The sequence below is a fragment of the Prionailurus bengalensis genome, chromosome A1, assembly GCF_016509475.1.
Source record: "Prionailurus bengalensis isolate Pbe53 chromosome A1, Fcat_Pben_1.1_paternal_pri, whole genome shotgun sequence".
In the NCBI taxonomy this organism is placed as follows: Eukaryota; Metazoa; Chordata; class Mammalia; order Carnivora; family Felidae; genus Prionailurus; species Prionailurus bengalensis.
This window is the reverse complement of record NC_057343.1, coordinates 180040166-180056661: the sequence shown is the minus strand read 5'-3', so window position 1 is coordinate 180056661 and position 16496 is coordinate 180040166. Positions and strand designations below refer to the sequence as shown.

The following is a 16496-nucleotide window of genomic DNA, read 5'->3' as shown; positions in this document are numbered from 1 at the left end:
CACCCTGCCTACATCACTCAAGCTGTGCATCTGGCCTATGTAGGTACCTGGGTTTGAATCCCTGGTCAGGCCCATTAGGGTGTTTTCCTTTGGGCTCTGCAGTAGATCACCAAACCCTTGAGCTGACAAAGGAGAAGAGAGGGTGCCTTGGCCAGTAAAGGAGTAAATCTGTCTTCTGAATGCTCTAAGGTTTTTGGACCCAGCCATCTAAGGATCTAAAGGATGAAGGATGGGCAGGAGGAGATAAAGTAGGATTCAGCCATGCACATAGGGGCTTCTAAAGGTAGACCACAAGCTCAACACTCCCAGCATGCAAGCCCCATATAATTTCACTGATAACTGACTGATGAGAGAAAAGGTAAAAAGGGAGGGGAGTGGAATGGCCATGACTATAGAGGCAGAAATTGCTGATGGTTAAACCTGGTTCTACCTATTTCTTGCTCTGTGTACTTTAACATAAATCTCAGTTTTCTTGTCTATAAAAGGTTGACTGGGAGGATGAACTAATATCTGAAATACCCATTTGTTAGATGAATGAATAGGCAAATCTTTCTACCTGGGATCTTCATCCCTCATTCATCCCCTCACTTTTAGATCCTTGCTCAACTGTCATGCCATAGGAACTTCTCTAGAAATCCCTTCTCTCCCTACCTAGATGAGTCCTGTTCTCATAGTACCAAAGATCTCTCTTCCCAACATAGCTCACAACTGTATTTTTACAATGCAGTCATCCCAGGGTTCAGAACTGGAACCACACATTGTAAAGGGAGAGAAGGTAGGAATGTGGTTTTGGTTGAATAGTATATTCTCCTTACTGGCTGCTCAAGGTCTCCATATGAATATCTAATCTTGAGACCCTGGTCCACTTCCTTCTCTTACCAGAAAATGCACTTCTTTTATACCAAGAGCCCACTGAAGAGCTGTCCTTTATAGTGCTGTGGCTTGTTCATTCTCCTGGAATGGTACAATGTTCAGAGCATGAGCTGTGGAGACAATTAGCCTGGGATCATGTTCCAGCTCTTCCAATTATTAGCACAAGACTTGTGATGAGTTATTCATTTCACCTTTCTTATTTGTCATGTTGCATTGGCCAGAATTCTTTAGTATCAAGTTGAATACCAGCTGGGATGATACTTCACACTTCTCCAAACCATACTTTTCTCAATGAACCCATCTCACAAGGTTGCCATGTGGATTAAATGATCTAAGGCATTCAAAATACCTAGCCTGGTACCTGTCACACACTAGATGTCCCATAAACAGTAACAGCTGCTGTTGTCACCCATGCAGGGTGGAGCTGGTTATCAGCAATGGAGGATTCCTCTGTGATCCCAAGAGGTGCCTAGTTGTTCTGTCTGACTCCTACTTGGCCCTATGTCCGGCCTCCTTATCACTGACCCTGGTAACCTAGCATATTTCCCCCAAACAGGTACTTGTACAAACTCCGCGATCTTCACCTGGATTGTGATAATTACACAGAGGCTGCCTACACACTCCTTCTCCACACCTGGCTTCTCAAGGTACTGTCCTTCCAATAAAGGTGATTTGTGTTAGGATCTCTATGTGGCCCTCACAGCAAGTTAAAGAGTTAAGGAGCAGGGGGAAGAAAGAGAGAAAGAGGAAGGGAAGGGAAGGGAAAGGAAGGGAAGGGAAGGGAAGAAAGAAAAGGAAAGGAAAAGGAAACAGAAAAGGAAAAGGAAAATAATTAGCCCAATAAATTTTGTTTTGCTATGTCCCCAAACTCTTGACTTGGCCAGTTACTGTTCTGCACTACTTTTCCTGGTCACATAAGGTTTCAAGTGACTTTCACATTTAGCAACAACAATAACCCCCCTGAGACATGTTTTACAGTTTTATATAACATTCAAACATCACCTATAAATCATTAGCATGCCAAGTGAGCTGTTTTCTTTCTCTTGAAAACAGTGTTGTAGCTGGACAGAGTTCTGAAGGATTTCCTTTGGCTTTTTGAAAAGCTGGGCTTATGTCTTATAGGGGTTCCAGGAAAATCCCTACAAACCACACACATGAGCCAATAGACAGTCCAAAAGGCACAATTGGCAAAAATCAGGAGACACTACCCAATGGAAACCACAGACCAGCCTCTCCCTGACTGACCATTCACACCCAGGGTGACAGGCCAGCTGACAGACATGTGTGCAGAGCTTCCTCCTGCTCCTCATAAGTAGGGAAGAGACCTCCCCTTGGCTCCCTCTCAGCCCCGGGTGATTTGGTGTATCTCTTGTCCTTAGTGGTCAGATGAGCAGTGCACATCGCAGGTCATGCAGACAGGCCAGCAGCACCCCCAGACTCACCGGCAGCTGAAGGAGACGCTCTATGAGATCATCATAGGCTACTTTGACAAAGGAAAGGTAATTTACCCCTGTCCTCCCTCTCTCTGTGGAGATCGTGGCTATGGGGAAGGGTGGTTCCTTCCCATACTCTGCACCCCATCCATCTGCACGTCTGGTCAGCTCTCCCTCCCAATTCTGAGTCTGGTCACTTTGCTCCACCTTCTCACCACCTCCATTCAGGGCCTCCTCATTGTTCACTTGGATACTCAATGGGTTCTGAGAAATCTGCCTGCTCCCTCTAGTGCCTCCAGCAGATCATCCTCTGTACAGGAAATGGCTCCCACATTCCACCAGAAAGAGTACACAATCCTGTCTGTGACCTGTGAGGCCTCACATGAGCTGTCTTCTGACCGCTTCTCTTGTTTCATCCCTGCCAGCTCCCTCTTGCCCCCATGCTGTATGCCAAATTCTTTTCCACATCAGCGTCTTTGCACTTGCTTTTCCCATCTTCGAACATTTTTCCTCCATAGGTTTCCATGGAAGACTCCCTCTCAGAGCTCAGAGCTTTGCTCAGATGTCCTCAAGGACACCTTCCCTGACCAACCTAGGCAAAACAGCGCCCCTGCCCCGAGTCACCTTTATTGCCTCTTCAAAGCACTTGTCACTATCAGACATCACCTTGTTCATTTTGTTTTTACATTCATTGTTTGGCTTGTCATTTTAGAATGCCACAAACACAAAGACATGTCCACTGCTGAATGTCCAGTGGTTAGTGCAGAGCCTGGCATGCAGGGACAAATAAATATATGTTGAATAAGTGAATGAATTACATGAATGAATGACAGGGTGACGCCATTGATCTTTAAACAACAAGGACAAAATGTTTGGTTGGGAGAAGATTAACCAGACCAACTGATACTCATCCTCCAGTCCCCAGTGGACCTTCAAGAAGCACCAACCCAAATGCAACCATTCATCCTGTAGGAGATGTGACATGTGGCTAAGTGCTTAGGCTCTGGAGTCAGCCTGGTTTCAAACGTTGCTCCTCTGTCACCTACAGTTCCCTTGACCTCTTAGACACTCCAATTCCCATCCAAAATAATGATACTAATAGTACCTACTTCCTAGTTGTATTGTGAAAATTATGTAAGAGAATGCAGGTAGAACACCTAACATAGGACCTGGTACATAGTCATATTTTCTTAAATTTTAACTGTCATCATTACCCTACTCTGCCTTCAAGGCCCCAGTTGATTGGCCACTTCCTCCATCAAACCTTTTTTGAGTCCTCCAGCTTACCGACAGCTTTGCCTCTCCTCTGAATTACAAGACCTCTTACTATTCATCTGGACATAATTTAGTGGACTTAATTTTGATCTGTTCTGTCACTGCAGTTCATTGTATCTGCCTTAGCCTGATCTCCCCACCTTCCCTGGAAAGACAGAATGAGGTAATGTCTGTGGAAGGGCTTATAAATTCCCAGGAGTTGAGCAGTTGGAGACCACTGTTTTTATAATTTACAATTATAAGCCTCTTGAGGGCAGTGAGTCTGCCGTTGCTGAAACCTCCTGCCCTGCTGACATCAAGTCAGAGCTTACTATTTGTTTACAGCTGATTCAGTGCATCACGGTGTGAAAGCCCCAACAGGACATGTTGAGCTTTGTCTTCTGCCATGTATCCAGTTCAACTCACCCTATGCTGAACAGAGAGGAAAAAGATGCCATCCCTCATCTCAAGGACCTTATCATCTAGTTGGCAAAACAGACAAACCAATCATGATCTTCTTTGCATATTACCCTTTGGTGTTGTGCAATAATGGAGAATGAGGGAGAGAAAAGTAGTGCCCAGGTACTTTGGGAGCAGAGAGGAGAGAGCAGATGGGTACAGCTCACTTCAATAGCCACTGCTGTGGAAACTTCCAGAATGAAGCCCAAACTCTTGAGCATCCCTTTAACCTCCTCTCTCCGTACCTTCCCTCATGTAGATTTATTGCTCCAGACACACACAATAGCCTTCTACTTTGCAAGTCCATCTGTCAATATTTTGTGGACTCCTCTACATCCCTCAAAACCCAATTCTTGCATCTATTTATGTGTATGCTTTACCCACGTACATTTCATGACAGGAGAGACTGTCTTGCCCATATTTATGCCTATTCCATCACTGTATACCATACCATGCCTAGAAGCCAGCTGGTACTCAATAATCAATGTATGAGATTTAGAGGGATCAGTGACTGTCAGAGGTCCTGGTGGCCATACACGCAGACTCAGGAGGAAATCCTAGATATCTGACTCCCTCCCTGGCCCATTAGTGGTCTCTTAACACATTGGTGAGGGCATTTCTGGCAGATTATGGTACAGAGTTTGCAAAGATCTCCACATGAGCCAAAAAGTCCCCTGACCCAGCCCAGGGACTTTACCACCGTCTTCTTGTTCAGGCTGAACAGAAAGAAAGCCCCAGCCCAGCCTGGCCTGTAGACTTGGTTCCTCCTGGCACATAAAGCATTTTTATGCTGCTCACTAAGTTGTCCACGGGTTTACAGCCGTGGCTCCTCCACTCGGCACTTGCTTTTATTTATTTTTATGCTTGGATGCAGAGAGAGCATTTTTGCTACACAGCACACACTACATTTTGGCAACCTCCCCTCTCTCCTTCCCCACCTCCCCTAGCTTCTCCATTTAGATGCATTTCCCATTTTAAACTGAATATGAAATGTGATGGGTGTCCCTTGAGATTGCCAGATCTCCAGCCCACTCTGCATCTCCCGCCTCTGCAGAGGCTCCCGACCCCCTTCAGTCTAAGATGGAAGGATGATCTATCGGATTCAGCCTAAGACAGAGCAGAGGAAAAGGGTTTGCTTTTCCAGGATTTTTTTTCAAATGGAAAATGCCTATTTACAAAAAGTTCTAATCACTCTCGTTATATTCAGCTCCACCGCTACCTCTGTGCAGCCCCCCTCCCCACTCATGTACTCCAAATAACCCCAGTGACAAATATAAAGTTTCAGTTACACAAGATGAGAAAGTTTTAGAGATCTACTGTACAACAATAGGTCTATAGTTGACAATTCTCAGGTCACACCCAGGTGTGCATTCTAGCCTAGCTTTTGGTTAGGCATGTGACCTAGGACAATGTCTCTGCCTGTCTGAACCTCCATTTCTCACCTGGGAAATGCAGCTGTTACTAGACACCTCCCAGAGTGTTTGTGAAGACCCAAGAAGCATGCAGATAAAGCATTTAGCCTAGTCTCTGGCTGCTCCATTATTTGCCACGAAACTAGAGTGGGGCGGAGGAAGGGTCATGCTCACTGGTAAGTACCTGGCTTGCTGTGCATGGGGCCGGGCCTGGGCTGGAGTGAGGCTTGCAGTACAGTCCCAGGAATCAAACTGCCTTGAGTTCCTTCCTCAGCAAGGGTTCTGCAAGCTTGGATGTACCTCCTAACCTTTGTGTCCATGACCTTCCTATAGATGTGGGAAGAAGCCATCAGTCTGTGCAAGGAGCTGGCGGAACAATACGAGATGGAGATCTTTGACTATGAGCTCCTGAGCCAGAACCTGGTAAGACAGGGTGCCCAGGGCCTCAGCTCCCCAGAGAGGCTGGGGAGAGGAAGCAGGAGGCCAGGTGGGGTCAGGACACCAGAAAAAGAGTGTACGTAGGGCCTGAGCTGAGTAAGGCTGTGCTGAAAGCCTTCCTTCCAGTTGGGAATATTTCCAGAAGAAGGCATTCTGGGAAAACTCATTAGTGACAGTTTCCCGGATGGAGTAGTAAGTACCTGCTTGGCACTGGGGCTGCTGCTGCCGTTGCACACCCAATAAACACTGTGCTACATTTGCAGTAAAATCGCTACAAATCACTAAGCCAATTAAATAAAAACGCAAATTTGTGCTTTCTGATTAACAGATAAATCACATTAAAATGCTCCCCATCTGGCCATTCCCCATTAGCTCCTCGGTGCTTGTGATTGGTTGGGGGGGGGGTAAGTGGAGAGTGGGGGAGCCAGCCTAGCCTACTTGTGCTGCAGATGCCAGGGCTTGGTGAGGAAGTGGCCTCTGCAGAGAAAATGCAGAACGTTTGGGCTGCTCCCCCCACTTGTACACCTCCTACATATTTCCTGGCCACCTCAGAGCCAGGACACCAGTGCCCCATGGTAGCCTATTTTGACAGGCTAGTCCAGCTCTGTCCAGGGAACTATAAAATGAGAGTCCAAACATGGAGAGATGATTTATTGTTTCTTTGTGGGGGGGATGGGTATTGAATGCAGTATTCTTGTTAAAAGCAGCTGGGCTGTTAGCTGTTTGTACTGTGTGTAAGATATGATGTAAACACACATATGTAGTCACAGCAAGAAACACTATATCTACCCTACACATACATCCACATAGATATTTGCAAACATGGGGGCACACATGCACACATGCATCCGGTACACATTTGTGCACACACAGAGTACACATTCATGTGTATACATGCACATACACACCCGGTACACATTTATGCACACACGCATGCACATACAGTACACATTCATGCATACGCACAGTGAACATTCATGAGCACACATGCACACACGTACCTAGTACACATTTGTACTCACACATGCACATACACACAGTACACATTCATGCACATGTTGATGTACATGCATGCCCATTCTCCAAGTCCATGTTGCACAGGCTTGTGTCCATGCACACTTATTTCCTATATTGTATCAAATTTAAGATGCCATCAGTCTGAGATGCAGTCTTTTTTTGTATGTGCCTTGTCATGATTTCTATCTGACTAATAGCAATTCTAAGATGCTATCAGGTGTAAAGTAAGATGTAAACTGTTTTCAGAGATGTTAAAATATGAAGAATGCACACCTATTAGAATTGATGAAATACGTCAAGGGTACATACAAGGGAAGATACATATATCTGGAGATATTTATGCATCCATAGACCCCCCACAAACACATGCCTTGTGTGCCCGAAGGAGACAGCAGCATGGCGAGGTGGGGGCTTTGGACAGCTGGCTGGATTCAGCTTCATACTTACTAGCTGCACTATGAGATACGAAAAACATTTCTTTATCTGCAAAACAGACATACGAAACTTGTGGGGTGTTAAGAGGATGATGTGAGTAAATGAGCTGGTGCAGGTAGAGTGATTAACGTGGAACCTGGTATAGGGTGAATACAGCCATTGCTATTATGATTATAGACATACCCACAGATATGCAAATATGTGCAGTGGGCATCTTGGTTCTGGTATAATGATCATCTCTCAAGAGTGGCCTCTCTGGACTTTAAGAGACAAAACAGATGAACATAAGGGAAGGGAAACAAAAATAATATAAAAACAGGGAGGGGGACAAAACAGAAGAGACTCATAAATATGGAGAACAAACTGAGGGTTACTGTGGGAGGGGGGGATGGGCTAAATGGGTAAGGGGCACTAAGGAATCTACTCCTGAAATCATTGTTGCACTATATGCTAACTAATTTGGATGTAAATTTTAAAGAATAAAAAATAAAATTAAAAAAAAGAGTGGCCTCTCTGAGTTGAATGTGCTTTTGATACACATATCTATGTTGTTACAAGCTGTGAGTTTTCTCCTTCCAGATCCAGCAGGCAAAATTCTATGAAAACATCATGAAAATCCTCAGGCCCAAGCCAGACTACTTTGCTGTTGGATACTATGGCCAGGGATTTCCCTCCTTTCTGCGGGTGAGTTTGTGGGTGACTGAGACCCAGGCCAGGGGCCTGGGACCTCTCAGCCGCCACTTTGTGCTTCAGGGATCCGCTTGTACTGAGACTATGTGCTCTCCTCCATCTGAGGGCTGCCCTCACCCCCAGCACATGCCCAGTCTCCTCCATCATCACCACCCTCAGCTACCCCATGTTCCTATAGATACACAGAGCTGCCCCATGAGGTAGCGAGCTCCCCATCTCTTGAGTGTGGTGTTCAAGGAGAGCCGGTAGACTTCTGCTACCCTGCCAGCACTGCAGAGCTCTGGTTCTCAGACCTTTTGGGCTCAGGAATCTCTTTTCTCTCTGAAAAGTTATTGAGGTCTCCAGTGAACTTTTGTATTGATAGACTCTAGCTGTCTACATTTATCATATTCAAAATTAAAACTAAGAAAATTTTAAAATATTTATCAATTTATTTAACAATAACAATAATTAACCTGTCACGTGTTAACATAACTTGCATCATTATGAAAAAATAGTTATATTTTCCCATAAAAAATGTGTGCCAACAGTGAGATTGCTATATATTTCTATAAATCTCTTTAATATTTAGATTAAGAGAGGATGGCAAGGTACTTACACTTTCTTCTGCATTTAGTCTGTAGTGATAGACTACACGTATCATGCAGCTTCTGGAAAATTCTACCACACATCTGAAAGAATGATAGTGAAAAAGGCAAATAACAACTGACCATTATTATGAAGCGTGCTCCTTGATCTCATGAGGCCCTGAAAGGGTTTTAGGGACCTTCAAGGGTCTCTGGAGCATACTTTTTTTTTCTTTAAACATTTATTCATTTTTGAAAGGCAGAGAGAGACAGAGCACAAGTGGGGGAGGGGCAGAGAGAGAGAGAGAGAGGGAGACACAGAATCTGAAGCAGACTCCATGCTCTAAGCTGTCAGCACAGAGCCCTATGTGAGGCTCGAACCCATGAACTATGAGATCATGACCTGAGCTGAAATCGGATGCATAACTGATGGAGCCACCCAGGCCCCCCTCTGGAGCATACTTTCTGAAGTAATGCTCTTGTGGATTATTCACTGATCATGTAGAGAGTTGGATTAGGTCAGCTGTAGGCTTCCTTCCCATAGGACTCCATCCAGTGAACCTGAGGTTCAATTCTAAAGTCAGGGACATTCAAAAGAAACAGCAAATCTGATCTCTGACCTTACTTGATTTGCAGTCTAGTTGAGAAGCTAAGTTACTCACTGTTACCAGTCAATGGGGAAGTCAGAGTGGACTCACAAAAGTAAGCACCACAGGCTGCAAAAGAGGTAGAGAATGAGGGTTTCCTCATTGGAGTAGAGGTGGCTTTCCAAACCTGATTGTACATCAGAACCCCCTGGAGAACTTGTTAAAAACACATATTTCTGTATCTTACTCCCACAGATTCCATTTCAGCAGGTCTAGAGCAAGGCCTATGGATCTGAACTTCTAGAAGTCTCCTAGGCCCATCTGACAATCACCCAGATTTGGAAGCACTGACATGCAGAGGTGACAGACGTGGGTTTAGACTGAAGAGCTTCTGGGCCAGTAGAGGTGGCACGGATGGTAGATATGATCTAGAGCAAGGTTTCTCAACCTCAGCTCTACTGACATTTTAGATCAGGTTGTTCTTTGTTAAGGGGGCCGTCCTGTGCATTAAAGGACATTTAGTAGCATCCTGGGCTTCTACCCACGGGGTTCCGGTAGCTCCCCCTCCCCCAAGTTGTGACAACCAAAAATATTTCCAGACATGGCCAGTATCCCTTAGGAGGCAAAATCACCTCCTATTTGAAAACTACTGATCTAGAGAAAGCTAACATAGTCAAAGAAGGGTAAAGAATGTATTTTCATGGATTTAGAGCCAGAACCTATGTGATGAAGGACCCAAAAACTGGTACCTTCCACCCTGCAGGCCCAGCCTACATGGCTCATTAAAGGCAGGAGGGACCTTTTGTGGTCATGCAAACAGAAGACCAGGTATGACACACTGAAAGCTGAGTGAGGAACAGTTCTGGAACTTATACATAGGACAGTTTGAAAAAGTTCTCAGCATCCATAATCCCCTCTCCTTTTAGAATCATTCTTTTTAAAGAAATGGTATACCTAACTAGGTCTGTGAGCTGAGCTTCTCTTTTCTGTGGTGGGGAAGCAGAAAGGGGAGAGATCTCTAGGAGGTCACCAGAGCCGGTGCTCATGTCACAAGCCCCCCAGCTTTGCTTGCATCATGTTTTCCAAGCCTAGGCCCTAAGATCTCTGTTGGGTGTCATTTCTCTGCAGAACAAAGTGTTCATCTACCGAGGGAAGGAGTATGAGCGAAGAGAAGATTTCCAGATGCAGCTGATGAGCCAGTTCCCCAATGCAGAGAAGATGAACACAACCTCTGCCCCTGGGGATGACGTGAAGAATGCCCCAGGCCAGTGTATCCTTGGAGAATGGCCCAGCCAGGGCCAGGCAGAGGCCCACAGAGCCCCACCTTAGAGCTTAGAAGCTGCTGCCAGAATCATTGCAGTGGTGCCAATGTCAGTGTCTAATATGGTATCCAAAGAATCCATTCTAATGTTGTGCTCATTGATTCTAAATGTTGTGCTCATTGATTAATTCACTCATTCATTCATTCTCATAGTGAATACTATAGAGCCCTGGCTTTGTGCCAATCATTGTGCAAGACACTGATGATCACACTCACAAAGTGGTCCTGCCTTCAGGGAGCTCATAGTCTAGCAAGTAAAAGAGACAGTGAACAACTAATTGCACCATTAAATATGTATTTGTAGAAATGGGATTAATGCCAAGAGGAAGCCATGCAGGACACTGTGGGAGGGCAGAGAAGGCTTCCTTGAGGAAGGTAATGTCTAAGGTTAGCAACAAGCCAAAGGTTAGCAGGAGGTGGGGAGAAGGGCCCAGACAGAGGGAAGCACAATCATGCTCACAGGCCTTGAGTGGGAAGGAACACAGTGGCTTCCAAGAACTGGAATGGCACCTTACTTCTCTTACAATAAGATCAAAACTCCTGATCAAGGCAAGTAGGTTTTTCACCATCTGAACCCTGGCCCCCTCCCCAGGATTCTTCTTTCCCTTTCTCACGTCTCTTTGTCCACACTGGCCTCGTTTCTGTTGTCTAAACACACCTAGCTGGTTCCCTCTGGACCTATGAATCTTCTGTTCCCTCTTCTCGCCATGCCCTTCCCCCAACCCCTTTCTTACCCATCAGATCTTAACTTGGTGTCACTTCCTGGAAGAGCTTTTCCTGGTCACTCATCTAAAGTGGCCTTTTCTGAACTCTCCATGAGCCTCTTATCTCACACCCTGTCTGTTTTCTTTAGAGACTTGATCTCAATCTGTTATCTTTTGTGCTTTTTAAAGGTCCACATAAACTAGACTATAAGGTCTGGGAGGGCAGAGACCTGCACTGCCTGGTTTGCTGTAGTAAGTCCCCCCATCTCCCCTCGTGCCCAGCACAAAGAAAAAAAAAAGTAATGATAATAAAATACTTGTTGATTAATGGAAAGGGAAACAAGAGAGAGAGAAAAGAGAGATAAAGAAAGAAAAGAAGGAGGGAAGGATGCAGGGAGGGAGCCAGCTCACTGAAGTCTACAGAGGAGGGTATGGGGGATATGAGATGATGCCAGTGAGGTGTTCATAGGTCCAGGAGCTGACACTGGGCAGGGGGCAAGACTCCTGGTGGCAGAGAGCACATTAACCCAAGGATCGGGCAGACGGCTGAGTAGGGATGTATTAGCCCACCCTGGCTCCCAGTGCCACACCCTGTAGCACAAATTAAGTTACAACCTTTAAAATGGGGTTGACAGGTTGCATGGCTGGTCTGCTAAGTCTGCCGAACCTTAATCCAAATATTTTTCCCTTGGGTGATACATATTCATCTGTAACCTTTTCATTATGCTCACCTGCCCTTCATGCCTGCTCTACCATGGTATTTGCAAGAGGAAATGCAACTAGTCCTGGGCTGACTGGTTACAAATGTGATTTCGGTTACAGGCGAGACAGGAGATTAGCACTAAGGCCCTTCTTAAGTGGACTCGTGGTGTTGAATAGCTCCATGGCATTTTAGCTTGGGGTGAAGGGAGACTACATGTTACTCGGTTATCTCATCATATGCAGGCCTGATTTAGTAGCACCAGGAACCAGGTTGAAAAGGAAAAAGGGTTGACATTTGCTAAAAGTCCTCTTCATGCCATGAATAGATTGAGTGCTTTATAACCATTATTTCTTTAACCCCCAAATAACTCTATGGGATGGGTATTATGTCTGTCCTATTTCATAGAGAAGGAATGTGTAGGGCAAAGAAGTAAAGTAGTTTTCCTAAGGTTACAAACCTAGTTATGGAAGTGAGATTTGAACTCCAAGATCTGTCTCAAAGTGTATATTCTTTCTATAATGCCATTACTTCCACTAAAATTAGAACAGGATGTTCTTTATTAGCTGTTCATCATGTACCAGGCATTTTTCATGCATTGTTTCATTTTATCCTTATAGTAATCCTCTGAGTTGGGTATTATTACTCTCTGCATATGCAAATAAGAAAACCGAGGCTCAAAAAATATAAGCAGCTTGCACAAGGTGCTGAAAACTGATGGAGCTAGGGTTTGAACCCAGATCTCCTCGTTGCCAAAACCTGTGCTCTGAATGCTCTGTCCTCTCACCTTCACTAGTAGAAAAGCTAGCAAGCAGTTTTGGAAGGGCCACACATCTCATGTCTTCTCTTTTAGGTAACCAAGTAGGGGAAGACATTTGAAAGCTAAGGCCTCTTAGTTGAGTGTCCTGTCTCCCACATTCCCCCTGCCCAAACCTTGGGGTCCCAGTTCCATGTACAGACTCAACATGTAGTGAGACAGTCCAGCCATGCATCCTCCTGGGCATGATTTAAAGGCTCTGGTGTCACTAGTTTCCTCAGGACAGGTTTGGATTCTCCTCCTGGTCCAAGGCCAATTGCTAAGATCAGTGGATGTGACTTAGAAGCCTCTCTAGAACAAGGGTTGGCCAACTTTTGTATAAAGGACCAGATAGGAAATATTTCAGTCTTTGTTAGTCATGTGGTCTCTATGTCATAACTACTCAACTCTATTGTTGTAGTGGGAGAGCAGCCATAGATTGGCTGCTACATAAATGGATTGGTGTGGAAACCAAAGTGGTTTCCTTCCCAGAGAAGGGAGCTGTTGGCTATATGGCTTGAAAAAGAAAATGGTTTTTCTGAATATTACAGAAATCCTTCCAGTGAGGTTTGTTATTTATGTTAAGCATTGTGTTCTCTCTCTGTCTCTGTCTCTTTGTCTCTCTGTCTCTCTCTCTCTCTCTCTCTCTCTAAGGAACTCTCATTTAATGTGGAAATATTCTGCAGAGATAAAACAATTAAATTCACAGCATACTAATATGGAGTGAGTTTATCAGAGGGGGACAATTGAATTTAACTTGGAATTATATTTTGGCCATTTCTTCTGTATGAAAGAATCATAGCCTCTGCCATCAAAAAGCTCACAGTCTGGTGGGGAGGGTCTGGGAAGGGAAAAGACAGGAAGCTGGAGAGATAAGAGTCCTAAGTATAGGCAAAATGCTGTGGAGAGTCAAAGGAAGGAAACGACACCTGACTGAGGGTAAATTGAATACTTATGGAGCCTGTGGTATTTGACATTTGCCTCAAGGGCTCACGGGAAGAGGGGGTGATGTGAGAAAATATTTCAAGCAAAGGGCATAGTAGAATCTTTTGGGAAACCAGAGAGAAACTTTGAATGCCAGAAAGAAGAGCTTGTGATTCCTTGGTTGGCAAAAATTCCAGGCTCAGGGAGAGTTTTTGGAGTTGTGGTAATCATTGGATGGAATGAAGGGATTAGAGATCTTGGATACCTGAAGAGAGATGAGTAAAGGAGACATCAAAGGCACGGGAAGGGAAAAAAGGGCCAGGAGATGGGATCAGTGATGACTGGTTTTGTTTATTTGGATTGCCATGCTATCGGTTTAAAATGAATAAAGGTCTAGAATAGGCAGACGAAGCTCCCATAGCCTGCACCCATGGCAGGCATCACTAATCAATCATAGAACTTTTTCCCACTCAGCCTGGACATGGCCTCAAAATCCTGCCACAAGCAGTTACTTTTAAATTTTCAGGGCTGGAATGCAAAATGATATCTATTTGCATGCTCTAAAGCAGTACTTCTCAAACTTAAAGATGCCTCTATATCACATGACGCTCTTATAAAACTCTAGACACTGATTCATAGGTCTGAGGTAGGTGTCACCATTTCTTATAATTTTTTAAATATTTATTTATTTTTGAGAGAGAGAGCATGGGCACAAGCAAGAGGAGGGGCAGAGAGGGGGGACAGTGGATCCAAAGCAGGCTCTGCACTGACAGCAGGGAGCCTGATGCAGGGCTCGAACTCATGAACTGTGAGATCATAACCTGAGCCAAAGTTAGACACTCAACTGATGTAGGCACCCAGGTGCCCCCCAGACTCATCATTTCTAACAAGGCTTCAGGAGATGCAGATGCTGCTGGTCAAAGGAACACACTGAGGAGCAGTCTAGGGTCAAAGAACCCCAAGCATGTGGTTAAAAGACCCAACTACAGACCTCTGTTCTGTTCTCACAAGCTGTGTGACCTTCAGTAATTCGACTGGCCTCTTTGACCTTGATGTCCTCATCTATAAAGGGGGGAGAATTACATTAATAACACTGCTGAGTGGAATTGGCGAGATGCAAGGAGACCATGGGGGATATGCTATGCAATTGACTGAGAACTATAAATTCATTATGGTATTACAGTTAGTATAGAAATGATAATGATGATTAAGGACCACTGAACAACTGTTAGCAAGGGCTGAGCCCTGAGATGGGCTTACAAGTGACAGGCAATTCTGATAAGGACCATGATGACTACTAACTTGTCATTAGGATCTAGTTGGCAGCCAGCAGCCTGAGGTCATTCAATAAAATCTTGGCCCCAGGAGGGCTGTCGTGGGAGGTCTCAACTGGGAACTGTCCCTGCAGCCCACAACACGTTGTGAGCCCTTAACTACAGGAATCCCAGACATCCAGTGTTTCACCGTCCAGCCTGTCTTGGATGAACACCCAAGGTTCAAGAATAAGCCAGTGCCTGACCAGATAATAAAGTAAGACCCACAGTTCATTGGAAGAAGGGATGGGGAAGAAAATCCCATGGAGCTGTCAAGCTGAGCTGGTGGCAGGACAGGCCCTGGTGCCCTCCCAGTTCTTTCTCTGGTTTAGCCAGCCTTTTATCTCTTTTCCTCTTGGGAAAAGAATGACCCCTCCAGCCCAATTAGCAATCTGAGTGCTGTCCCTGAAAAGGCTGAAGCCAGAGATGGGAGGAACAAGGCACAGTGAAATATCAGGAAGCAGCAATGACATTTCATTGAACTGGAGGTGGAGAGCCTGTCACTCAGGTGACAGAGTGGTTCCAGGGAATGCATAGCCAGAGTGTGTGGGCTGGGCAGGCAACAGGCAGGGTGAGGACGGGGACAGTGCTCATACTGAGCATGTTCTTCCAAAGAGACACCTTTTCAGCATTTGTTGAGCTTGTGCATTGACAGTGGATGTGTCCTGACGATGATGAAGGGGCAGTAGAGAAAGCAGCATAAAGGCAAGGTCTCCCTCCCTCTGTTCAGTAGCAGATTGTGAGGTCAGTGATGGGGCCATGAGGCAGGGGGCCTGTGGGGCACACCTCGGAGCTGCCCAGTTTACCTTCCTCAGACCCGGGGTACCCAGTATAGCACCTCAAGTGCCTTAGAGAAAGCCCTCTCCTCTGGGAGGACAGTGGGAAGCAGGAGCTCTTTGTGAGAAGGAGTCTGTCCCAGCAGCCCCACACCAGTGCAGAAGGCTGAGCAGGTATAGCTCAGCTTGGGTCTGAGCCTCCCCGCAACCTCTTCAGCCAGGCACTGGGGCAAGAGATAACAACCATCCAGCTAGCACCGTGCCCTGCCGGCCCCAGTGTTAGAACCTCCCCAGAGATTCAGGAAGAGTGATTTGGGGAGTGGTTGGGATAACTAAAGAAATCTTTGGAAGATACCCCTGGGACATTAGGCTAGGACCGTAGGCATATCTAGATTCTTCACTGAGGTCACAGAAATGATGACCTAGGTATGCATTAATGGTAGAATTCCAACTCCTTGGTACTCTAAGGGGTATTGTGTTCTTAAAGGACATGAGACCTGTTTAGCTTCTCAATCACCTTACAAGGAACACCTGATTTTATTTTTTAATGTTTATTTATTTTTGAGAGGTAGAGAGCACCTACAGGGGAGGTGCAGACATAGGGGAACACAGACAATGTGAAGCGGGCTCTATGCTGACAGCAGTGAGCCTAATGCATGGCCCAGATTTACAAGCCTCGAGATCATGACCTGAGCAGAAGTCAGATGCTCAACCAACTGAGCCACCCAGGCGCCCCAGGAGCACCTGATTTTAAATGCTACAATTTTAACTGCCAGACCTGAAGTTCACTGTAGTGGG

At 45.4% G+C, this 16496-nt stretch overlaps 1 protein-coding gene across 1 annotated transcript in view; it reads left to right on the top strand.

Moving 5' to 3' along the window:
• The window catches only part of DOCK2 (dedicator of cytokinesis 2), a 414832-nt gene that overhangs the window by 376592 nt on the left and 21744 nt on the right, over positions 1 to 16496 (top strand). The window contains exons 37-42 of the mRNA XM_043596180.1: positions 1430 to 1520; positions 2253 to 2372; positions 5765 to 5854; positions 7901 to 8005; positions 10293 to 10434; positions 15058 to 15139. Of these exons, the coding sequence (XP_043452115.1) occupies positions 1430 to 1520; positions 2253 to 2372; positions 5765 to 5854; positions 7901 to 8005; positions 10293 to 10434; positions 15058 to 15139 (630 nt within the window). The remainder of the gene's footprint in view (positions 1 to 1429; positions 1521 to 2252; positions 2373 to 5764; positions 5855 to 7900; positions 8006 to 10292; positions 10435 to 15057; positions 15140 to 16496) is intronic.